The sequence below is a fragment of the Megalobrama amblycephala genome, linkage group LG18 (genome assembly GCF_018812025.1).
Source record: "Megalobrama amblycephala isolate DHTTF-2021 linkage group LG18, ASM1881202v1, whole genome shotgun sequence".
Classification (NCBI taxonomy): domain Eukaryota; kingdom Metazoa; phylum Chordata; class Actinopteri; order Cypriniformes; family Xenocyprididae; genus Megalobrama; species Megalobrama amblycephala.
The window spans coordinates 13,570,674-13,596,213 of record NC_063061.1 but is presented as its reverse complement, the minus strand read 5'-3'; the positions used below and the strand labels follow the sequence as shown (position 1 = coordinate 13,596,213).

Below are 25,540 nucleotides of genomic sequence, written 5' to 3'. Positions count from 1 at the left end.
AGAGGTTATTTCTGTGTGCAGCGTGTGTGCGCAGCGAAGGCTTGGGCACGTACATCCTATTCCTCCCCAGGGGCTCGAGGAGAAATGTCAGAAGTGCGAGCTCTAGGAGGTACGCGCAGATGCAGCAGAAACAACGTAAGCTAAAGATTTTAGGGACTTGCGCTCATATATCCAACATATTAAATGAATAGCCACATCACCAAGCTGCTATAACTGATAAATACCCAAAACGAGGTCGTTAATTACTTCGGAATAATGTCATTCGTCTCATGCCGTCATCAAAGCCCAAATTTTGCAGTCAGATAACTGTATGAAAATCCACGATGCTGAGTAGTAAAGCTGTGGCAGCCAATAAAAAGCTTTGCAACGCCAGTACACTCCCACCCACCCACTCTCACAGCTGTGCTCTGAGCGCAAGTCACATGATCTGCAGCACTCACGAGAGCTTGCATGCTTCCTCTCTGAAATTCTGCCCTAAATCCTTCTCCTATCACCTTCCCGCCAATGGTTTTGGGCTCTGCTGCGATTGTCCTGAGTTTTGAGGATTATTGTCCAGCCATTTTAGACCTCAGCCTCACTTGAACTCAGTCCAAATCTGGTATGCCAAGGGTTGCCATGGCAGCCACAGCTTAGCATATATTAAATATTAGCACAACATCAGCGAAAGAAGGCAAGGTAAAGGACAAGGGGAGGCAGCGTGTTCTCTCGGCTGTTGTGGAAAGCGTTCCAGATTTAATGGTCATTTTCATACACACCCATGCTTATGATTCATAGTCACTAGGGGAGATGCTTAAGCTGTGCTGAGGCTTTGCTTTCACAGTCCCTGGTACTCTGATGGTCTAGAGCACTGCAATCCTTCAGTATGCTGTCCTGCTGCTGCACTGCATGCGTATCTTAAATAAGCAGCCTCTAGAGTAGGACACTGACATTGAATAGCCTCCAGCTTGGCAAGTAGTTTTCCTTTTTAAAGTGCAGAACCGTCTGCAAAGAGTATGCAGTAGTTAATTTTGATGACTAAACTTTGTTACCTTTCTAATCGATGGCGTCTAGGTTGCTGTGTGAGATCTCTGAAGTAGAAGTAGTTGGTCACGTGGCTATTTACTTGCCATTTAAGAGACTGTTATTATCCAAAGCGGCTTACTGTGCTCTGATTGCAGGGCCACTCTGCCCTAGGCAACTTGGAGGTTTAGTGCCTCACTCAAGGGCACTAAAATGATAAAATGGGTTTGTGATCTTGGTCTACTTGGATTTTTAAACCACTACCTTAATCCTTAATCATTTGATCACTGTTTCCATGTAAGGCTCATTTTCACCCAACTCAGCACCTTACTGCTGAAGTGATTGCAGGTTAAGTTTGACTTTTAAAGTATATCTTCTTTTTTTTTTTTCTCTCGTGCAAATGCTATTTGTGAGAGATTGATACTGATAAGCAGTTAATCGTGTAGTTGTAACTTATGCATTATTTTTATTTTAGCCTTCATAAATGGGACTAGCCATTTATTGGTTGTTAGTTAACACTGCTCAATAAGATTGTAGAATTCTAACATTAGTTAATGCATTAGTTGTTATAACCTAACAATAAAAAATTATTTGTACAGTTACCCTTGCTTAACATTAATTTCTAAATACAGATGTGCGGATCAGCTCTAACATCACCTAAATCCACTGTTAAAAATAAATCATCCACCTGCCAACTTCCCAAACCTATTATATTCTGATTTAGATATCTGCACTTGATCATCACAAAATAATTATTCAAATTCTTGGTATTAAGCATGATGTTATAATAACATATGACACTTAAAGGTGCTAAAGAGGATGTTTTGTTTTATACAGTTTTGCAATATTACTTGAAACTGTCTTTACTAACTGATAAAAGACTATTTATTAGGTGCACTGAAAGGAATAATATTAATATACATCATCTGTGCACGAGGTAGGGCCTTAAAAACATCAGCCAATCATTTACGCGATCATTGCGTAAACGATTGGCCCTTTGGCTTGTCAATCACTGCCATGACATTCCTTGTGAGAGACGTGCGCGGATTGGCCCTCTAGCTTGTCAATCACTGCCATGACGTTCCTTGTGAGAAACGAGCGCGGCTGCGCGCTCCAGTAACTTTCCACACTCCACAGGCGCCGCATGCAATGTTTTTGTCAGGAGACAGGAGTAACAACTGCAGATTATGAGTTACCTGTGGTGAGTCCGACATAATGAATGCACTAACACGACACAGCGAATGCCGGTGGTAAACACTCATGTTCCAATACTCGTGCACAAGTTTTGGGAGGCGTTCCCTCGAAATTCTTACGCATGCACTCATTTCAAAAACTCAGTAACAGTCTTTGGTTTCTCAGTCGACGAAAAGATCCTCTTTAGCACCTTTAAGTAAGCTGATTTTAAATAAATATCTAAAATAAAAGTTCTTCTTTGACAAAATTACATTTCCTTAATAGTCTATAAACACAGGTTTTACTCCCTTTAAACTAAAATTGTCAATGTTTCATTACATCATTGTTGAAAAAACACTCTTATCAGAATAATTTCTGTTAACAGCTTTAACTAAAAATATACACAAGCTTAAGTTAAGCAATTCTTATGGTGGGGGGTTTTGTTTTATATAATGACTACTAGAAGGTGCTCTAGGCATATGCTTTCCTTAAATGGTTTTCCCTGAATAGAAATGTTGTTGTTGAAAAAGAAAGTAAAAGAGTGATGCGCATACCGTGTGTTTACCAAATGCGAGTTATGTCTCTTTATTAAAATCAACACATTAATGATTTATCTCTCATCCACCTGCGACTCACCCGCAATTACTTGGAATGTTATTTTGTATTACTTGGCCGGCCCAACGCGGCGGATTACCTGATGCGGATATAACCACGTTCCGCGCATCACTTTTGTGTGCTCTTGCAAAATGTCCTTGAGCGGCACCGTTCGAGGCCAGCAAGTTATAGGGCCGGAGTGAAAGTGATCTTTTCAGCACGGAACCCCATTTTCTGCAGTGGGGATGGGCGGAACGGTTCGAGAATGGACACAGGCCGGGAAGCCACAACGGAACCGCGGTAAAAGGGTATCTGAGCGTGTGACTGCCTGTCTGAGTTTTGTCAACACTTGGCAGCCGGAGGCGGCATGAAATTTGACAGAGGCGGCCGCCTCGTAATTTTTTTTATGCAGGAAAAACCCTGACGCATACTACTGGAGTATAGGGCCCCTTTTTTTTTTTTTTTTTTCCGTTTTAATTTTTTCTGGATTCCTTTTTTTTTTTTTCCATTTAATTTTTTTTTTTTTTTTTTTTTTTGACTCCATTTTAATAGTTAAATTAAATTTTAGTAATCAAAAAGTGTGTCAAATTAATTGAAATCATGAAACTTGTACAATTTAACAACAATTTATTAAAAGTTTAACAAAAATTACAATTTTTTTTTTTTTTAGGGCTCCATGAAATGTTTTTTTTTTTTTAATTCCGTTTTATGCATTTTTTTTTTTACCAAATTCTGTTTTCTGTTTTAAGATTTTAGGATTCCATTTTAAAGGTCCCGTTCTTCGTGATCCCATGTTTCAAACTTTAGTTAGTGTGTAATGTTGTTGTTAGAGTATAAATAAAATCTGTAAAATTTTAAAGCTCAAAGTTCAATGCCAAGCGAGATATTTTATTTAACAGAAGTCGCCTACATCGAACGGCCAGTTTGGACTACATCCCTCTACTTCCTCCTTTAATGACGTCACTAAAACAGTTTTTTGACTAACCTCCGCCCACAGGAATACACAAAAAAGGGGGCGTGGTCTTGTTGCGCTCCCACGGAGAAGAGCAAGAGTTGCGTTTGTAGAGTGTGTTGTCGAAACGCTGTTATTTTCATCCCGCAGTCCAATCACCTTTGTTTGGCCTTCCCGGGGACGCTGTACTTGGAGATCAATGGTTACAATTTATGTTTAACTCTGTTCCCAAAAATTATAATCCACATGTAAAACTATGTGCAGCACATGTTTACAATGACACTGAGCGCATGCATCTCCACGTTATGGTAAGAGGCGTGACCTTTCCGGTCAAGGTGCGCTAAGCTGCTGTCGAATCACAACACAGGAAGCGCTGGCACAATCAGAACTCGTTACGCATTTCTGAAGGAGGGACTTCATAGAACAAGGAAGTCATCAGCCCGTTTTTATGACAGTGGAAACAGCGGTATACAGATAAGTAAATTATGTGAAAAATACTGGGTTTTTTTTACACGCGAAACATGAACACATGTTATATTGCACACTATAAACACAATCAAAGCTTCAAAAAACCACTAAAAACGGGACCTTTAATGGTTTAATTAAATTTAATTAAACCATTAAAATGGAATTAAATTTTAATTATCAAATGAATATTTTAATAATCAAAAAGAATGACAAATTAATTGAATTCATAAAAACAACAAAATGTATTAACTTTTTAAAAACTTATTTTTTTAGAAATTCTGTGTGTATTTTAATTTTTCTGGCAATCATTTGAAGGCATAAAACATTAATTTAATTTAATTTATCTTTTTAATCATATGACATTAAACAAACTTTTTTGTCAAACAAATTGCTACACAACAGAGCTTTACTGTAAAAATTAAAACATGGAAAAAAAATGTTATTCCTTAAAGTTTTGATAATAATTTATTATTATTATTATTATTATTATTATTATTATTATTAGTGTTATTATTTTTGCATTGAGACAGCTAAATTCTACAGTACAACAGTAATATATTTCTGTCACAATTTATTTAAATTAAACCAAACTTTTATTTTGATGGGTTGCTGTGATAACCTTTTGAGTTTCTGCGTGTTTATGATATGACAATAGTTTTTCTCAAATTAAACTAAATGCTCCTGAAGTGAGACACAGAGTGGTTCTGGAGATGAAGTGCTTGCATTCATGTCCTCATAGTGAGGCGGCAAAGAGTGAAAACGTGTGTTTCACTGTGTGTTAAATGAAATCGCGCATTTCTGCCATTCATTCACACAGAGACACGCAGGATTCATATTTAAATAGTCTTTTTGTGGTTTAATATTCACAGACACTAGTCTATATCGCAATTTGATTTAAGTGTGCTGACCTACTTTTTATTTATTCATCAATAATTTGACATTCCATGACATTCCACGTTATACAGTAAATTCCGTTTTTTTTTATGACTGGATTCCGCTATTCCGTCTGCGTTTTCTGCATCGCCGGAAATCAAATGGTTGTAATTGAACAGTACTTGAATTAGTACTACATAACTGCAACTGCAAGTCAATCAGTGAGTAATTTGTTAAACTGATTTAAACCGATAACCCATGGGTCGTTAGCAGATTTGGGTATATTTGGGTAAATGTCCGAAACCGCTCACTCGTTCACTGATTCACTAATCCCTATATAGTATATGTCATTTCAGTGCACTATATCTGCAAAGACTGAATGAAATGAAGTGAGTGAATTCGGACGCTGACGTATAACTGTGCGTCGGAGAGCTGGAGCTGTCACAGAAACCGCTCAACATGTGATAAAACTACTTTTATCCTACATGTTACATGCTACATGTTACATGTTTATTAGTTTTAATAAAGTAATTTTTAGTTTGATAGAATCTCACGCTCACAGATGATGTGGTCGTTGAGAGCCCTCAGGTGACCGTTATGATTACATTAGAATGAATAGGCTACCTACGGATGATTAACGAATATTTTTATGTCAAGATGCTGTTTTCATACTTCTGTAATATTTTTTTCATTCAATATTAAATTACGGAAAGAACTATGAGTTTCAGTTTGTGGTGTATTTTTGTAGGATTTATAGGTTTTCAAATTAACTTGAATGTAAAGTAATTAATAGTCTGATTGACTTTTTACATGCAGTAATCAGTAATGTAATCAAATTACAATTTTAATGTAGTAATTTGTAGTGGATTACTTTTTTTTTTTGAGTAACTTACCCAACACTGCAATGGTAGTACTGCATGTTTGCTTTGCTTACAGCCAGTGAAGACAATGCAATACAAAGACATGTTGTCTCTCTATATTACTCTGTTACTGTCTGTGAATTTTTATTTATTTATTTTTATATATAAATCGCATTCAGTTCAGACTGCAAATTCACAACTTGGGTAAAATATAATTTCTTTTGATGTGGTACTGTAGATTAATAGTGGCACAGAAAAAGTGATTGATTGATTTATTGAGTGTCCCGTTAGACAAGCCACACAGATTTGCTTTCTGTGTTCATTAAAATAAACTAATCTAAAATAAAACAGAATCTCCTTGTGTCAGTGATCGGGTAATACTGAGAAAACGGGGATGAGCTCTCTATCAGCATGCAATATTTCAGGAACAGAGTGCATTTCTATCAGCATTTTTCTGTCAGTTGACCATTTGTTCATCCTCACAGTGACGAAGCATTCCTGAAGGACTTGCCCCTGCTTGAAACAGAGCACTGCTTGTAAAGCAGCACTTCTCTCAAAAATGAACATTTTGTCATTATTAATCATTCTCATGTTGTCACAAACCTGTTATTCATATAAAACAAGACTAGAATTGTAAGTGAACTTTATCTCTTTTCCAAAATCACCAAAAAACAATGCCATAAAGTGGTCTGACGGTAGCACTGTGTGGAGATTTATTTACTGATTGTGATGCACCAGCCCACCGGTGGACCATCATTTAATTTCTCCAAAATCGAGTTACAGAAATATGTGGTTTGTGTCTTTTTTTTTTTTTTTTCTTTTTTTTTCCCCAGTGCCAATAGCCTTTCACGTTTAAGTGTCCCCATTTTAGTCTGGTCACCTCTAAGTTGGAAAAGTCTTGAGAAATGGGAAAAGCTGTGGAAAAATGGGAGAGTAGAGGGTGGGAAAAGGAGATGAGACAACCAATAAAACAGACCTGCAACACGCTCATTGTACAGACAAATGAATATTAAAATATGATCATGGAGCAACCCCCTCCCACAAAATAAGAGTTGAGGGCACCTTGATGCATTTTAAAAGTATAACCCTATATGACAACAAACTCCAAAGAACGAGGGAAAAACGTGAAGAATTTTTAAAAGGTCTAATAATATTTTCAGTGCATTTACAAGCACTACAATCTCTGAACAAATGACACATATCAGTTTAACACAAAAGAATAGTTTTTTTTTTTTTTTTGTCCAGTTTTCTTTGAATTTTCAGTCTACTTCGTTGTCTTGTGTATCAGAATAATTCCTCATGTCATCTCATTCATGACCAGATGTATGGCTCTTGTTCTTGTTTAGAGCACTAAATTTGTGAAATATCTCCATTAAAAACTTGAAACACTCTTACTCCAGTCCGTATTAAATGATCTTTCATCTCCATTGCGATCTCATGCGTAATACAGCACAGTGATTGGGTTAAAAGAGTTCATTCTCATGAATAAATTCAAAGAAGAGCTCAGAACCGGATGTCATAGATTCGTGGCTCTCCAGTCCCAGCAGCCAATCACACACTGCGGATAGACGCTTCTACATCAGATTCCGTGACATTGCTTCGACTTTGTTTTTCAACCCGGAAGAACGGAATTGCTCAGAAAAAAAGCAAAAATAACCAATTTCCTTGATTAAATTGATGAGTGTTTTTAGAGATGTGCAGCCTGTACATATCTGTTCACATATCAAAAAATGTGTTTTGGAGTCTCATGACCCTTTAAAAACCTTCTTCGTTTTAGTGAGTTTAATAGGAAAGTGTTACTCTGTGTGGGCTGGTTTGACTTGCATTACTTCACTGACACTCTGCCACTAGAGTTACACTAGAGAACAAGCTAACTAATGAAAATGGTTTACAGTAATTTGTTTTAGAGGAAGTTGCCTTGGGGCAGTGGTTCTTAAACTAGGGTATGTGAGGTGACAGAAATGCTGAGTTTTGCCGATCATTTAATTCTACCCCACCTTAAAATGACATTAAAACAGAGCCTGAATTTCTAACAGGAGAAATGCTGCATCTAGTGAACAAACAGGGAAATGGTAGTGTTGTTAAAGGTCAAATACATGACATCCAGTCAAATGACCTGATCTTTTGCTGTCAAAACTGACTACATCCACACAAGTAGCATGACTGTGATGCTGACTTGTCAAAGTACACTACATTACTGCCGTTCTTGACAATGTTAAAGTGGGGTTTTAGCACTTACTAGCATGAAGAACAAATATAGACAAACTTTGCATAGGGATCGATTTAAGACTCAAACTCTATTCAATGCAGAAACATACCCTTTGTGAGTTCTTGTTTTTAATGTTAATAAATTATACGGGCAAAAATAGGCAATTTTTCCAAAATATCCACACGATTGCAAATGTTACTGATTTTATTTTATTAAAGAGTTCAACAAACAAAAATGTAATATTAAGTGACGTACGTTTTAAACAGTTTTGTCAACATTGTTTGCTCTACTATGCAATGAAATGATAGTTCCAACGGAAGCCACAGTAGAACTGTTGTGCATCTCCAAGCAACACACAGCAATGTTTTGTTAGTGAACGAATCTGCTGCTTTGAACAAATTGGGAGAGTCAATAATTAAAATACTCATTCATAAATACAGCCACTTGCTTCATTACTTCGTTACAATGACTCAATGACTCCCTCATTAAGATAGTGACTTGCTGCCACCTACTAGCGGTTTTAGTTTACAAATTAAAAGTATCACTTCATTTTTTATTTCATATCATTTCATATTTCTCTATTGAACATTTTTTTAATATAAATCATCTCATAACGTTATTTATGCCATTGTAATTGCATGCATGCAGTGCAAAGATGGCTTTTGTTGATAATGATTTTGATTTGATTGAAATTATTGATTTAGTTCAATTTATTGCTTCATTTATTATATGAAGAATTAAATTAATGGATTTTTAAGAATTTGACATAAAACATGACACCATACATTTAATAGGGTTAGAAAAAAAAATGCACCTGAAAATCAATTTAAGGGGGCAAATATTTACCCCTTAATAGAAAATTTGGGACTGCAGTCTAAGAGAGGGGATGCCTTAGGAGGTACGCCACTTTAAAAAGTTTGGGAACCACTGCCTTACGGGGGTCTGTGAAGCAGACAGTGCGAGACCTGCTTTAACATTTTGAAGTCTCTGGTGTTCGCTCAGGCAGGATCTTCAGAAGAGGAGCTCTGATGCATGATCTTTTCTCATTTATTTTGCCCTCTCTTTTTTCTTCTATAATTGCATTAATGATTTGCTGACTCTGAATAGAGGTTCTTTTGTGATTTATGAAGGCCCAGTATGAACTGCAGTGGCCTCCAGGAGTTAATGACTTCCATTGGGATGCGATGCGGATATCGTGACAAAACACAATGGCAAACGGTCCGTCTTGACCTAACAAACATCATTCCGCACTCAGACTATATTATGTAATCAAGATTCAAGCCAGAATGGTACCATACTCAAAGTTGTTGCTGGCTTTTTTTTTATTATTATTATTATTTTTTTTTTATTAGTGTTTGTCACAATTTGAATATCACAACTTGAAAAAATATGCTGATTTTGAGATAAAATCTGGGGAATTGAGTTTTGTAATTTGAACATTTTTAATGCGACCTAGATGGACTCATGACAAATAAAAATGCATTACATTTTTCATCAGATATTTCATTAAAGGTGCCCTAGAATGTTTTTTCACAAGATGTAATATAAGTCTAAGGTGTCCCCTGAATGTGTCTATGAAGTTTCAGCTCAAAATACCCCATAGATTTTATTTAAAAAAAATTTTAACTGCTGATTTTGGGGCATCATTAAATATGCGCCGATTCAGGCTGCGGCCCCTTTAAATCCTTGCGCTCCTCGCCCCTGAGCTCGCGACTATAAAACAGTGCATAAACAAAGTTCACACAGCTAATATAACCCTCAAATGGATCTTTACAAAATGTTCGTCATGCATGCTGCATGCATGCGTCGGATCATGCGAGTATAGTATTTATTTGGATGTTTACATTTGATTCTGAATGAGTTTTAGGCTGTGCTCCGTGGCTAAAGCTAACATTACACAATGTTGGAGAGATTTATAAAGAATAGGGGTGTAACGATACGCTCAGGTCACGATACGGTACGTATCTCGATACAGAGTTCACGATACGATACGTATCACGATATTTTGAACAAAATGAAACTGAAATTCAAACAAGATTTATTAAAAAAACATGAACAAATTTCAATAATTTTCCTTGTTGTACATACAAGATCACATTTCAATAAAATAAATAAATATAAAATTTTAATAAAAACCTTCTGTATTCAAATTAACAGTTGAATAGGGCTGTCTGTCACTGAAAAAAAAAATGTTAAATTTAACATGAACTTAGAATTATGAATAGGGGCCGTTCACATATCGCGTCTAAAAACGCGTGGAAGGCGCGGCCGCACCGCTTCTTCTTTCCAAAGCGCTTGTGCTCCTGTGGCGTCGGTCGTTGCTATGCAACCATGAACTGAGCTCTCCAAGAGGATCAGGATGTTTCTGCAAAGGATAAATGATTTCTAGCCCTTGCATTAGTTTTACTACGAGATATATTGATGGAGATAAGATATAAAAACCACCATGAACAGCTATGATCAGCTATGATCAGCTGTTCGGCTGAGCTTTTGATGTTTTGTTATGGAAAGGCCATAGCTGATCGGTTGATTCTTGTCACACGACCTGCGGTGCGCTTGCGGCATTCTGAGAAGTTGAGAATTGCATGCGCGTCGCGACCGCGTTGATCCCATTATGAGCGCGCCTGCCGCCCGGCTACATTTGAAAATAATAACTGACTTGCACGCGGGAAAGACGCAATATGTGAACGGCCCCTAACTTAAAGCAAAGCATCGCAAGCGTCTTTTGCTTTTCTGTGAGCACAGCTGTTGCTGTGCACTGCGGTGAAAGAAAGCCACGACTTTTCTCACGCGACCATGCAAGAGACTGACACGAGAAACGTTTAAACCTGCTTGCAAGATTCAATGTGTGCCCGAAACACTTACTGAACTAGAGAGCTGATTGAGACACACCATCTACGATAAATCGTTACACCCCTAATACTTATAGTAATTTAAAAATGTGGTAGCATTGGATCTGGACAGGAAGGATAACTCTGGGAGTTGGAAGGGGTGTGTCGCGATTCTGCCTTCTCACATCGCGATACAGGTTCGTGGACCTGCGTATCGCGATTTCGGTTTCATATCGCATATCGTTACAGCCCTAATAAAGAATGAAGTTGTTTATGAATTAAACAGACTTCAAGTGTTTAAAAATGAAAATGGCCACGGCTCTTGTCTCCGTGAATACAGTAATAAACTATGGTAACTTTAACCACCTTTAACAGTACATTAGCAACATGCTAACGAAACATTTAGAATGTAGAATCACTAAAAATATCATGATATCATGAATCATGTCAGTTATTATTGCTCCATCTGCCATTTTTCGCTATTGTTCTTGCTTGCTTACCTAGTCTGATTCAGCTGTGCACAGATCCAGACGTTAATACTGCCTGCCTTGTCTAATTCCTTGAACATGGACTGGCATATGCAAATATTGGGGGCGTACATATTAATGACCCCGACTGTTATGTAACAGTCGGTGTTATGTTGAGATTCGCCTGTTCTTCTGAGGTCTTTTCTCTTCGGAGGAGTCGTTCAGAATTGGTCACAACCTTTGCCGAGTTCACAGTTGACCTCGCTGAACAATCATTTTGTTCATGAATGCTATAAAAAAAAAATGACGTTCTAGAAAAAATTCAAATATTAAACGAAAGACTTTATTGGTTATAATTTAGCATTAGGTATCTATTACTTAATGAATGGAAGCACTTTTCAAATACCACCTTTATCAACCTGGGGTGCGTTAACCAACTAACATTGCAAGTTCCATCATTACTAACATAGTTCAATGATTTGGTGTTTCCCGAAACCATAGTTCACACGAACATTTGCAAACTGCATCGCAAACTTGTGTGGCCGGAACGACGGCTCTCCAGCTGTCGTTGGAAGTATAGTTTCTAGTTTTTTTAAATGTGGCCTTAAATCGTTATCTTGAGCAAAATAAGCAAGCTGACATGAAGTACGATGTATATCTTTTATTTTAAATATATACAAATGTCATTTACATATTTTAGTTTGTCAAGAGATTTTAAGCACTGTTTTTGGAGTGTGCTTATGCGTACATGCTCTAGTACATAAGAACGAGCCTATGATTGAATGTGGAAATAAAGCAAAATAACTGAGAAAAATGAGAACTGGTCCTCAGATGCCATGTCTGTAATTTATAGCAAACAAAATCTAGCATTAATTCGATATCAACAGATTTATTTAAAGAAGTTGCAAGAAACGCACCCCTGGTCTGCAATTAGTCAACTGAAGTCATTTACCTCCTAAATATTTCATTTTAGGAGCCGATGTCTCCTTAGTCTTTTTTTTTTTTTTTTTGCAGCTCTGAAAAATTGTGTATTGTCAAATTGTCAGTACCTGACAGTATGCTTGTATCTGTTGTTAAAAGAATAATCAGATTAGCTAAAATATTATACAATATAATAAACACACTTGGAGTGCTGAATTTGTAGTTATTTTTGAATGGCAAGATCAATTCTGCAGAAATCTTTAGAGCTTACTGCGAAGTTCTGCAGATGCAGATTCTTCGTGTGCCTGTCATTTAGCATATCTCTCTAACCTCACCCCAGAATACATCTCCACATGTTCGTTGTGGAATCTCCTGCTCCATCACGCCATGCCTCATTGAGCGCTCTTGTTCCATGAGTGATTCACTAACCAAAATACACATAGGCCGTGGCCGCTGCACATTGTAGTTGAAGCAAATTAGATTATTCATGTTATTGATTAAGCACTGCAGTTGGTTGCACCTGGATCAGCGAAGATTCCTTGCAGAAGTGTCATAATGCAGCACACTGTTGCTTTCTGGACATCCTCCATCCTGGTGATTATGGATGAAAACTCTGCTGTGTCAGAAATACATGGGGGATGACAGTTTGAGGTCATCAACATATGGATAACCCAACCTCCTCTATTCCCCTTCGAAGTGCTGGATCTGTTTTCATGTGAGCTTGAAGCTGACAGCAAGAGGGGGAAGGAGAGAGATCTGACATGTATGTACACTACAAAGACCTGGATGAATCCTCTGTGCTGTTTTGAAGCATACACTGCACAAAATCATTTAATCTTTATTTTCATCTTATTTTCCAGTAACAGTACTGTATCTAAACATCCTTAAAATACGATCAGTTAGCTTGGAATAAAACTGTGTACAGTATTAAGACTTGTTTTTAGAGGATATGTTTAATTTTCTCACCCTATTGATTCTTTTTTTTTTTCTTGTTTTAGACAGCATTCTACAAGAATTTGGTGTGGTTTTTGCTCAAGAAAAAACTTTGCCAGTTGCATAAGAAAAGTAAACTTAAGATCTTAATTTAAGATATTTTGTGTGTAAGGTCATAGTTTTGCTTCTCAAGTGAATTGATCTCGTTGAAAGGATGTTTTGATATTATTAGACTGGAAAATAAGACTAAAATACTGATTAAGGGCGTTTTCACACCAGGCTTGTATAGAGCATTTGTTTTGAAACCTGATGTGTTTTCTCCCTTAGTTCGGTTTGTTTATAGGCATATATGAACATGACAATTGTGCTCTAATGTGCACCAAAACAATTGCTCGAATAAGCAAAATGTGTTATATAAAAAGCAGCATCTAATTTCTGTGAGTGAGCACATTAGTTATCGCACTTGAAAACCAAAAAGCGCCCTTCTATCATAAAATGTTGTATAATTGCTCTTCTCAGCGCATTGCAAGGATGCTGTGTTGATGAAGCCTTGATTCCCGCTATAACTCCTTATAAATTTCACTAGCCACTATTAGGTACACCTTGCTAGTACCGGGTTGGAACCCCTTTTGCCTTCCGAACTTTCGCAATTCTTTGTTGTATAGAGGCCATTTGAGTAGATTGAACTTACTGTCATGATCAAGAAACCAGTTTGAGATGATTTGAGCTTGGTGACATGGCACATTAACCTGCTGGAAGTAGCCATCAGAAGGTGGGTCCACTATGGTCATAAAGGGATGGACATGGTCAGCAACAATACAAAGGGAGGCTGTGCCATTTAAACAATGCTCAATTGGTACTAAAGGGCCCAAAGTATGCCAAGAAAATATCCCCCACACCATTAAACTACCCAGCCTGAACCATTGATACAAGGCAGGATGGATCCATACTTTCTTGTTGTTTATGCCATATTCTGACCCTACAAACTGAATGTCACAGCAGAAATCGGACTAGGCAACATTTTTCCAATCTTCTCTTGTCCAAGTTTGGTGAGCCTGTGCAAATTGTAGCCTCAGTTTCCTGTTCTTAGCTGATAGGAGTGGCACCCTGTGTGGTGGTCTTCTGCTGTGCTTCGAGGTTCGATGTATTGTGGATTCAGAGATGCTCTTCTGCATACCTCGGTTGTAATTTCGAATTTGAATTACTGTTGCCCTTCTATCAGCTCAAACCGGTCTGGCTATTTTCTGCTGACTTCTGGCATCAACAAGGCATTTTTACCCACAGTATTGCCGCTCACTGGATATATATCAGTAATTTCTGAAATACTCAGATCAGCCCGTCTGGCACCAACAACCATGCCACAAGTCACTTAAATCACCTTTCTTCTCCATTCTGATGCTCAATTTGAACTTCAGCAGATCATCTTGACCATGTCTACATACTTAAATGGTGTCGCTGCCATGTGATTTGGCTGATTAGATTATGCTGATTTACCTGGCTTATTGTCAGAAACTGAATGAATTTCAGATGAACACGAATGATTTTAAAAAGCACTCATGTCTGTACATTGCTCCCTGTCAGCAAATCATCTCGAGCACCTTTCCCATCCCCGGCAGATCCCTTATGGCGAAAGCCATTTTGACTGTGCTCCATAAATCAGCATAATTTAAGGTATTAAAAGGAAACCAACCATGTGAATTAATTTAGTCCAGATTTGTATTGTGGTGTCAAGTTCTTGTTTATTGTAAAATGGCAAAATATATAGTAAAATACAGACACACTCTCACAGTTAATGACATTTGCTGGATGTATTATTGTGCTGTAAACTGCAAGATCACGTATTATACTCCAACACAAGTGTCTCTGTAGATAAATAAACATTCAAAGCAATATTCCAGGTCATCTAGATTGGTTTAATCCATATCGTATAACTTTTATGTAATTCGTTCCATGTCTTTTTATGGAAACAATTTTCTGTTCTGTCAGAACATCCCCCCACTTTGGAAAGTGTAACTGTACCACTGACCGCGCTGCGCTTTTCATCTCTGAATGAAAATGCGGTGGTTTGTCATTTTGCCTATGTGAGACAAGCCAGACTGCTACTTTCTCTCTCCCACCCTCTCATTAATCAGGTTTGGGAAGAAATAATATCTTTGCTTTCTTTCATATCACTCTTTAGACCATATGACTTTTTACTTTTTACTTTTTTTTTTTAAGTAAATCAACAGCATCAACTTTTCTAGGCTGCAGGCATTTTCCAACAAAAACTGAAGATCCCCTTGACTTAAATTGGCAGATATCCCTACATGCTGTTGTAGGGATCTCGCTTTGATTCCCTGCTGTGTGTGCTGGATAATAATTTTTTTCCTTTCATGTCACCGTGATTAGTTTCGACATCTTGCCTAATTGAAATGATGCTGCCATTAACACCTCTGTGAAGGATGGGATGTTCTAATTCACCGCCTTACATGGAGGACGTGTCATTTTTGCTGTCACACTGCCTATCTGATATTCCACTCAGCTTTGCTGTCGTAACTTTCAAAGGCAGGCACAAAGCAGGCTATATCCTTTTAGTTCATAGGCTATCACACTGACCCTGACCTCTTCTTTTTATATATCCCAACCCCTCCCCTCTTCCCTCAGGGGCCTGAGACCTGGACGGCACCCGGAAGAAGACGATATCGTGCCAGAGCTTGCCAGAAGCATCCACCCTCGAGAGCGACCTGACTGGGAGGAAACCATCAGCGCAATGGTGAGGAGCCAAGTACTCGCAGTCTCGCACAAATTCAACAACTCTCTCCCACACTCTACATTTATTTCAGCAGTAAAGAGAGCAGATAGCATACCCTGAAGCTGTGAAAATTAAAGACTGACCGGTTATTGCTAATAGGGACAATATCACAACTGTCATTTCTGAAGGATGATTGTATTCTCTTTTTTTTTTTTTTTGTGGATGCTTGATTCTTTTATGTAAGACCCATATTAGTGCCGTAGACTGACATACATTATTACCTATGCGTGGGAACATTCTCTTGTCACATGCCTGGAGAGGGATAATGTAGATCTGGTCGCCATAAAGCTGACACAAAGCAGAATTATTTATATAATTCATGAATAATGAAACAAAAGAATGAATGGTCATGAAATGTAGATTTGAGTTTTATTGAGAATTATTTTATGTAAGGAGACTGCAAAGTGATATGAGTGGAAACCAGTTGCCTGGGGTTTAATGGTCAGTAATACACTTTTGTGATCATCATGTAAAACATTCTAAAAAATAGTCACTTTTAATCAATTTATTGCATGCATGCTGAATAAAATGATTAATTTCTTTAAAAAATAAAATCTTATTCAGACTCCCAAACCTTTGAACTGTGGTGATTCATTAAAATAACACAGTCAACATTTAATATCCATATATTTATTTGCTGCGTAGTCATGTTAATATATTAGTGTTCAGCTGTGGCATTTTACTATCGGATTTGGAAAGCATAATGTAGTCGGTTGTTCATTACTGTAAATTATACCCCTGTCATGAAGCAACTAACTCATCATCTGACTCTTTTGCAATGAGTGGCGACAGAAGTCTCAGAAGTCCCCCGATTGACCCATCAGAATGGAGTATTCCAGAGAGTGTAGTAATAGCTGACTGTATTTCACTGCTTTGACTATCTGCACCATCTATGATGTTCTTTCCACAGCCTTTGTTCAATACTGAATTAGTTGAATTCATGATTATTTCACCAGCACTGACATGCTTGCATTCAGTAGTGCTGATAAAAAAACATGTCTCCATGGCAACCTGACTGTTGGCTGATGTTGTTTTGAGCACAAACAGATTAGCGAAGACATATCAAGGGAATCACCATGTATCTTCTCACTCTTATGGTGAATTAATTTAATGCTCTTTGGCTCAGTTTTATACCATTGTGTATCAGGATATTAACTGAACTAGTTAATTGTATAGTCAAGGTCATCAAGCTCCAGTCGTGTTGTCTTTTCACTGTCGTGACCTAGTTTCGCTGTCACTTGTAGTGAAGTGAGACTGTGATGATCAACAGACTGGGTGTTACAAATAATGAAACGGAACTAGATTTGGACCAGACCCAGTCGAGCTTTCACACCATGTTTTACACCAGCAGAAACTGGTCTGTTCAGCCGCATGGCTCATTTGAAGGCTGCATGGTCAAGAGACTTTTAATAAGCCTGTTTCTGGCTTCTAAGAGCCACACTTTCAAAGCATAATTCATATTTCATGGGCGTTCTGAATCTCTAGCTTGTTTTGGTTGGCCTTGCCAGATGACTCATTTCTCTCAGATCTCTCATTTGGCTAGGCACTGTAAAGACTGGCAACATAGTTTTATAAAGCATACCAGCTGTCAAAAGATTTAGAGGCATGGCGAACGCTTAGCCTTTGTAAACCACAGTTCAGGGTCATTCAGCTTTTTGGCATATTTGTTTAACGTGTCTTTGACCCTGTCGTAGCTTTCTCTTCCCGTCCATTACTCAGCAGATCTGTTGTATAGTGCCCACAGGTACTCGGTGGCATTAAATGATATTCTTATTATTATACAGTGTTCTGCACTTTAGGGATGGCGCTGTGTGTGAGAGGGATTTGTGTCAGGTTCTCTCTTTTTTTGTCTTTAGCTGATCACATGCTGATTTTCTTTCAGGCACGGAGTGCTGAAGTTCCAGAGCTGACCTCTGAGCCCATCATGCGCTCCTGCAGCAGCACCGCCAGTATGAAGGTGAAGAATGTCAAAAAGTAAGTGTGAAACATTCACACACCCAAAGTCACAAAGGTTTCTGCAAATTGTTGTTTGACCATATTGGCAGGCATTATTATACATGTTCATTTGCCAACTATCCCTCATGTTTCCAAAAGCTCAATATTAAACTCGACCTGTGATCTTTTCAGGCTCTCATTCACCAAGGGCCACTTCCCCAAGTTAGCCGAATGTGCCCACTTCCACTACGAAAATGTTGACTTTGGGACAATACAGGTAAGATTTTAAGCCTTTTAATAACAGTAAACCTGCTTCAACTACAGAGTGGCTCTCAGTGACCAGACTTGAAAGGCACAGAGTTGCAAATGACGAAAAGGGAAGATTAAATTCTATTGTGCATGCGTGCAATAAAATGTCAAGGGTGTGCAGATAGCACCAAAGTGCCACAGCTGGGAGAGGAACAGCTCCAGGGAATTGAAAAGCGAGGATCAATGTGATATAACATCCCTCTCAAACCTACAGCAGCAGCAGCACTCATGCATACGACTATTTCCTCTGCTTGGGCTGGGCATCGCCAACTACTTCACCATACATCTCGATATGTATGTCAAGATTCAATTGTCGCCTTGCTATAACAATTTGGCCCTTGTCAAAGTTGCTCAGATCTTTCCTGCATCCAACGCATTGATTACAAGAACTGATTGTTTGCCTACCATCTAATCTACCCAGAACTTAATATGTGGCGTGGTTAAGAGATGATCAACAATATTCTATCTGCTTCGCCTGTGACTGGTCGTAATGTTTTAGCTCATCAGTATGTATTTTTCACCATCAGAAAAATTCACACTGATGTAAGTTTAGTAACAGCTAAACATAAATAGACCAAAATGTGGCCTCATTTTTAATTTTGTTAAAAATGAGGCCACCCACCAGCCCCATCTAAAGTGTCGAAGAGTGCATTTGATTTTAGAGAAGCTATTGATTTTACTCGTAATCACGTTCAAATAATCCATGCTAATATACAGAAGTCTTTTATAGATAATAAAAATGAGGGTGTTTTTTCCAGTGTAAGTTTTCATTTAAAAGTGGTTCAAACTTCAAAAATGTATTTCAAGTCCCTTGCATTCTGTTCCATTCTGTTGAGCTCCATCTATCTTTAAGAACCATAAAAATGAACCCTGAAAATATCACACTGAATAAAAATTCTTATTGTTCAGCGAATTTGCTGTGGTTAAAACAAATGCACATGACAAATTGAAAGTCTACAGTTATATTTAGAAATTCATAAAATTGCTGCTTATTTAACACTGAAAAAAAATGCAGGCATAGGGTTCCTGATAAAGATGAACTGGCAAGCAATTTGATAGGATCAGCTAAATTTCTATGAATACTGCTTTCTATCTGTTTCAAAAGCCTATCTACACTTAAGTATACTTTAAGGGGGGATGTGGTTGTGAAGCATATGACTTGTGAAACATATGACTCATGAAGCATATGACTTGTGTCCCATGAGGAAAAGGGTGGAAACCACTAGGTTAGAGGAGTGTGACAGTTTAGGTCAGAAATGTGCGTGATGACTTTCGGTGTGAGGCAGTAACAGAGCTCAACACTCTGGAGAGGATTAGAGGGCATTCACAGGACATGTTTCACCTTTCAACAGACAGATAGACGGTGTTTTTAACCTGAAGAACTATTTTTAACCTGACTACATTTTAGAACATGACGCTTATGGTGCTATTTGTTATTAAAAAAAAAAAAAAAAAAAAAAAAAAAGAAGCCCGTAATGCCCAATATGCCCGTTCCTACTTGCAACATCTTTTGATGTGGGAAAGAAATCTTTACTCATCTGTACTTCAGACTTGGTGAATAGATTCGGCTTCTTCGTCGTGTCTTTTCAGAATTGCTGTTCCCTTTCACATGTATTACATTTCTCATTAAAAACTGTATCAAGGCTCAGTGAAAGCCTAAAAGGATTGGTGGGAACGCTGAATAGCGCCTTGTTGTGTAGGGACAGGAGGTGGGGTGGTGCGACAGTGTCGGAGATCTCTGTGCTTCTGTGTTTGGGATTAAGGGTATAATGGAGCGCTCACAGAATGAGAAAATAGATTGGCATGGTGTCGAGGGCCAGACAATTGGGAGGGAATGAAGCAGTGGTTTCTTCAGGGGGCCTTCACACTGAATAGTAATCCTGCTTTTGGAGGAATTGCCCTGGGAAAGCCGAAATATGAGACAGCTATTTTGCATTCACATGTTGCAGTGTCGACATTTCTGCATTGCTGTTTATTGATGATTGTCACTCTAGCATTGTGTAAACCATCATGTAGGTGCAGCAGGCTGTAGCCCACATTGGCGTCCAGTAGAGGGCAGCAGCTCCTTTCTCATCATACCAGTTTGCAGCCTGTGCAGCAGGGTACCATGGCGACAATGAAGAACATCAATAATTCTCTTTACTCTGCTACATAATCGTGGTTTATGCTCAAAACACAATTAAATCCGGAGAAGTCCGTTACAGCCCTGAATGAATGAGCTTGCGGTTGTACGACAACAGCTGGCAAGGATACATCAGCCGTGTTTGCTGAGTTCCTACCAGAGGCATGTCATCCTTCTGCTGGTGATTTATGAATGGTTTGTAATTACAGGCAGATCACTGATGATACTCCCAAAAGAGCAGCAGAATGAGTGGATTTCTTGGCATTCAGAAATGGCTCCAGAGAAACACTGTTGTCTACAAATCTTCTACTGAACGCTTTGCCATGAACTTGATTTAGTTAAAGGTGCAATATTTTTGCAGTAAAATATCCAAAAACCACTAGGCCAGTGTTATATATTTTGTTCACTTGAGTACTTACAATATCCCAAATGTTTCCAACTATTTGTAAATCGTGAGAAAATTGCAATTTTAACCAAGGCTGTGAGGAGTCGCCTGTCAATAGCGTTAACCCTCGGGCTGCCTCGGTTTCCGGTTTTATTTTGTAAAAACCATGGAAACACCAAATATGCTTTAATATATTACACGTTTTAATAGACAAGGGAACAACTGTTTTGAGATATTTATAGACGTAAAACAAATTATTGTTATATAGCTCAACACGAGCTCAACACAAGCCATCCAGCATTTAATATGATATTCTAAAATCGATCTATCTTACTACAGTGTGCAACAGTGTCTCGCAACAGTGTCTCAAAGCAGCCGCCGAGTGAACGCACAGAGTAACATTATAGCATCATTTTCAACACACTCAAATGTATCTAATATGATAAACTGAGTTGCGTTACCTCTTACTCATGACCGGAAAAGCAGAAGCGGCGCCGGCGACTGTCATAATAAAAGTTCTGCTGCTCGTGAGGCGTGTTGCGCAATTGCTCCATTGGCCTCGTTCAGCTCCCACAACACTCGGTCATGCTTTGTTTCATACTACAGTAACGTTAATAATCGCATCCATAAATGTGATTTCTTCCCGATTCAAATACCTATTCTTTTGCACCATCTGTTGAGATGGAGATCACATGTCCCAAGATTCTGCACTCAAACTTGGCATCATCAAGCTACGCCTTTGTTTTGAATATGCTTCTAGCGACCTCTAGCGGAAAAAAATATTACATATTGCACATTTAATTAAAGGTCCCGTTCTTCGTGATCCCATGTTTCAAACTTTAGTTAGTGTGTAATGTTGTTGTTAGAGTATAAATAAAATCTGTAAAATTTTAAAGCTCAAAGTTCAATGCCAAGCGAGATATTTTATTTAACAGAAGTCGCCTACATCGAACGGCCAGTTTGGACTACATCCCTCTACTTCCTTCTTTAATGACGTCACTAAAAAAGTTTTTTGACTAACCTCTGCCCACAGGAATACACAAGAGTTGCGTTTGTAGAGTGTGTTTGTCGCCAAGTCGTCGAAACGCTGTTATTTTCATCCCGCAGTCCAATCACCGGGTCTGATTCCGGCTCAAATTGATAGGGTAAAATTAAAGACATGTTTACAATAACACTGAGCGCGTGCATCTCCACGTTATGGTAAGAGGCGTGACCTTTCCGGGCAAGGTTCGCTAAGCTGCTGTCGAATCACAACACAGGAACCGCTGGCACAATCAGAACTCGTTACGTATTTCTGAAGGAAGGACTTCATAGAACAAGGAAGTCATCAGCCCGTTTTTATGACGGTGGAAACAGCGGTATACAGATAAGTAAATTATGTGAAAAATACTGTTTTTTTACACGCGAAACATGGACACATGTTATATTGCACACTATAAACACAATCAAAGCTTCAAAAAAACCACGAAAAACGGGACCTTTAAGGATACATGATATATTGGTACCATATAGGTTGTCATTGATAATCATTTAAAAGAGTATTAATATTGGCTGATTTGAGATGTATTTGCGCTTGCTCATTTTTCTTATTTTTACATTGAGTTTGACAAATTAATTTAAACATGATAACTGATGCACAATTTACACTACTATTCAAAAGTTTGGGGTTGGTAAGATTTTTTTGTTTTGTTTTAGCTAACCAAGGCTACATTTGTTTCGTCAGAAAAAAACAAAATGACTTTTCAACAATATCTTGTGATGGCCGATTTCAAAACACTGCTTCAGAGTTTTACGAATCGAATCAGTGATTCGGATCTCCTATCAAACTGCTAAACTGCTGAAATCACGTGACTTTGGCACTCCGAACCGCTGATTTGATTCGTAAAGCTCCGAAGCAGTGTTTTGAAATCAGCCATCACGAGATATTGTTGAAAAGTTATTTTGTTTTTTTGCCCCACAAAAAGTATTCTTGTTGCTTTATTATATTAAGGTAGAACCACCAAACTCACATGAAATGTTTTAAATATGTTTTTAGTACCTTTATGGATCTTGATTTACAATGGCATTGCTGTCTATAGAGGCCTCACTGAGCCATCAGATTTAATCAAAAATATCTTAATTTGTGTTCCGAAGATGAACAAAGGTCTTTCGGGTTTAGAACGACATGAGGGTGAGTAATAAATGACATTATTTTCATTTTTGGGTGAACTAACCCTTTAACACGAGACCTTTATGTAAAATGTTACCAACCTTTCTTAAACATTTGTACAAAGTTTTTCTGCTTAATATTTTTGTGAAGACTCTGGATTCTCTGGATTCTTTGATAAATAGAAAGTTCAAAAACAGCATTTATTTGAATTGCAAATAATTTGTACCTAAATGTCTTTACTGTCACTTTTGTTCAATTTAATGCATCCTTGCTGACCCCAAACTTGTGAATGGTACTGTATAGTTTATCAGTTTTTGAAGCTTCCATTTGTTGTACCGTTGTTGAAGCTGTTGCCCACATTAATGTGTGCCACTATAGGAGGGGTTCATGGCCTTCACTGCAAAACGTTTAGCAATAATCACTGCAGTGCTCACGTGGCATTAACCATTTTGCCTGTAGCATCACTCATTGATTTTACTGTTACATTGCTGTACATTGTCATACGACATTGCTTTTAGCAAAACATTGTTTAGATTTTCTTAAATACTTTTTTGTGCCCTGTGCTTATGTTGCATGACATTTAAACAATTGTGGTTTAAAGCTCTGGAGGTGATTTTGCATTTGATGTCTTAATTGTGCTGTTGGATTCGGCCGCCAATTGTATATTGGTTTATTCTTGTACACAATGGAGGGCTTGTCTTCTGGATCCATTCATGGCCATTGCTCAGCCTTGTACTGCAACCGTGTGGTAACTGGCACCGTCCGCTAACCACAGCCAGTGGAAGACAAAAGCGCAACTTAGATTCAATTACAGATATGTCTTAAGTTCACCAGCCGCTCGAAAATGTGTGTGGATGACACGTGTATGTTGTACCAGTGTTCCGAGACTGGTACCAGAGGAAATATTTTCCATAGGCACCCCTCCCTACTGGTGAATGAGTGAGGGCAGTGGCCATGTTTTTAGTGTGCCACTGTCCCTTCCCCCATTTTCTGCTCCAGGCTCATATACTGTAGCTACTCGGTATACTCTCTGGATATACGACCCCTCGACCCAGAGCTTTCATTGGGTCGGGCCTGTGCCAGGGAATGTGCTCAATGCCCAGTATTTGCTGTGGTCCGTCGTGTATCTCTTGATAATGTATTCTTGTCTCAAATCAGTTCCACCTGCTCCTGATTTAGAATATTAAAGTCTTTCATATTTTAGCTAGGAGTGCATGTTGTATTGGTACTATGGCAGTCATCGACTGATTTTATTTAATTGTGCATGCTTATTTCCACTTGTTTACATTTAAATTTCTTCATTTTGCACTCAAAGTTATTTAAGAAAAAAAAGATTTGCAGGGCTTGACATTAACGCTTTTCCGGGACAAATGAAATTTTTAAAGGGTCAAGTGCATTTTACTTGCCCGACCAAACAAATAGCCTGATTAAAATGGCCTTAACAAACAAAAAAATAACTAGGGAATCGCCAAAATGCGAGAATGATTCTGATTTTATTAAGTTTAGTGTAAGTGGCAATTGATAGTGTATAAAAATATACTGTATATATAATGTACTGACGGTAACAAGGTTGCGCTGTTGAGGCTCGCACAGCGCCTCAAGAAAAAATGGAAACGCGAGTGCCGCAGACACAAAGAAACTCAGTTAACATACTGCAGTAAAAATTCAAAATGTGGATTTTTTTTTTTTTATTTACAACATATGCAGTTAAGCAACATCATATGACCAAGAGTTTTCCTGAATACCATCACATTTGAAAAGGTGACAACTGATTTCAAACAACAGCTAGTGGTTTTCAAAAGTTACTAGCCACCGATGATTACTAGCAACCGAGTAGGGCTGACGCGATAACCGCAATATCGTAATACCGCGCTATTTACGAGCCAACCGCAGAGGACTGCAAATACTGCAGCAACTGTGATATTTGCATGTTTTTATTTTTTGAAAGGTCTGTCCTTCTCGTTTTACACTTCATGCATATGTACTAAATATTAAATAAGTTAATAATGATAGCATAATGTGTACCATGATAATTTGTACAGAGGCTCCATAGATTTGCACTAAACAAGCCTAAACATTGAATGTGAGCGGGATCAACTGAGCGCGTGCGATTACCTGCGTCTGTCCTTCAGGCTGAAACATATATTTGTGAAAAAAATGTTGTCATGTCCAAGGATAGAAATCTCTACCTTAGCATCGACACATTACTGGTCAGCTGAGCCTTATAAAGTGGCGCTCACAGTTAAAATGATTTCAACAGCTTGTTTCATTTACATCGCTCTTTAAATGAATCAGCGTTTTAGAACGTGCAGTTGATGAATGTTATAAATACTCAAAGACAGTCCCTTGCCGCCACCTTGTGGCGCAACAATGTAACTGCACTGACTGACAGCCTGTCTGGAACGCGCAGAGATGAGTAACGTTAGTTCTGTTAATACTTGTGAAATATCAGCAGAAAGTCTCTCGTTTAGTCAGATTTGAGGATCGGAACTACATATAACAATAGCCCTACGATCTTACTGTCAGGTTTATGTTCTGTTATGTAGACCCTTATTTTGACATTCTCTTC

The 25,540-nt window shown here is 38.2% G+C and overlaps 1 protein-coding gene across 6 annotated transcripts in view; it reads left to right on the top strand.

The window, feature by feature from the left end:
* The window catches only part of arhgap32b (Rho GTPase activating protein 32b), a 119,282-nt gene that overhangs the window by 37,753 nt on the left and 55,989 nt on the right, over nt 1-25,540 (top strand). For 5 of the 6 annotated variants that reach the window (XM_048167258.1, XM_048167257.1, XM_048167255.1 and 2 more), the window contains exons 3-5: nt 15,924-16,032; nt 17,954-18,045; nt 18,199-18,283. In XM_048167258.1, the coding sequence (XP_048023215.1) occupies nt 15,924-16,032; nt 17,954-18,045; nt 18,199-18,283 (286 nt within the window). Of the gene's footprint in view, nt 1-21; nt 136-15,923; nt 16,033-17,953; nt 18,046-18,198; nt 18,284-25,540 lie in introns of all 6 variants that reach the window. The other variant, XM_048167260.1, reaches the window with a different exon arrangement.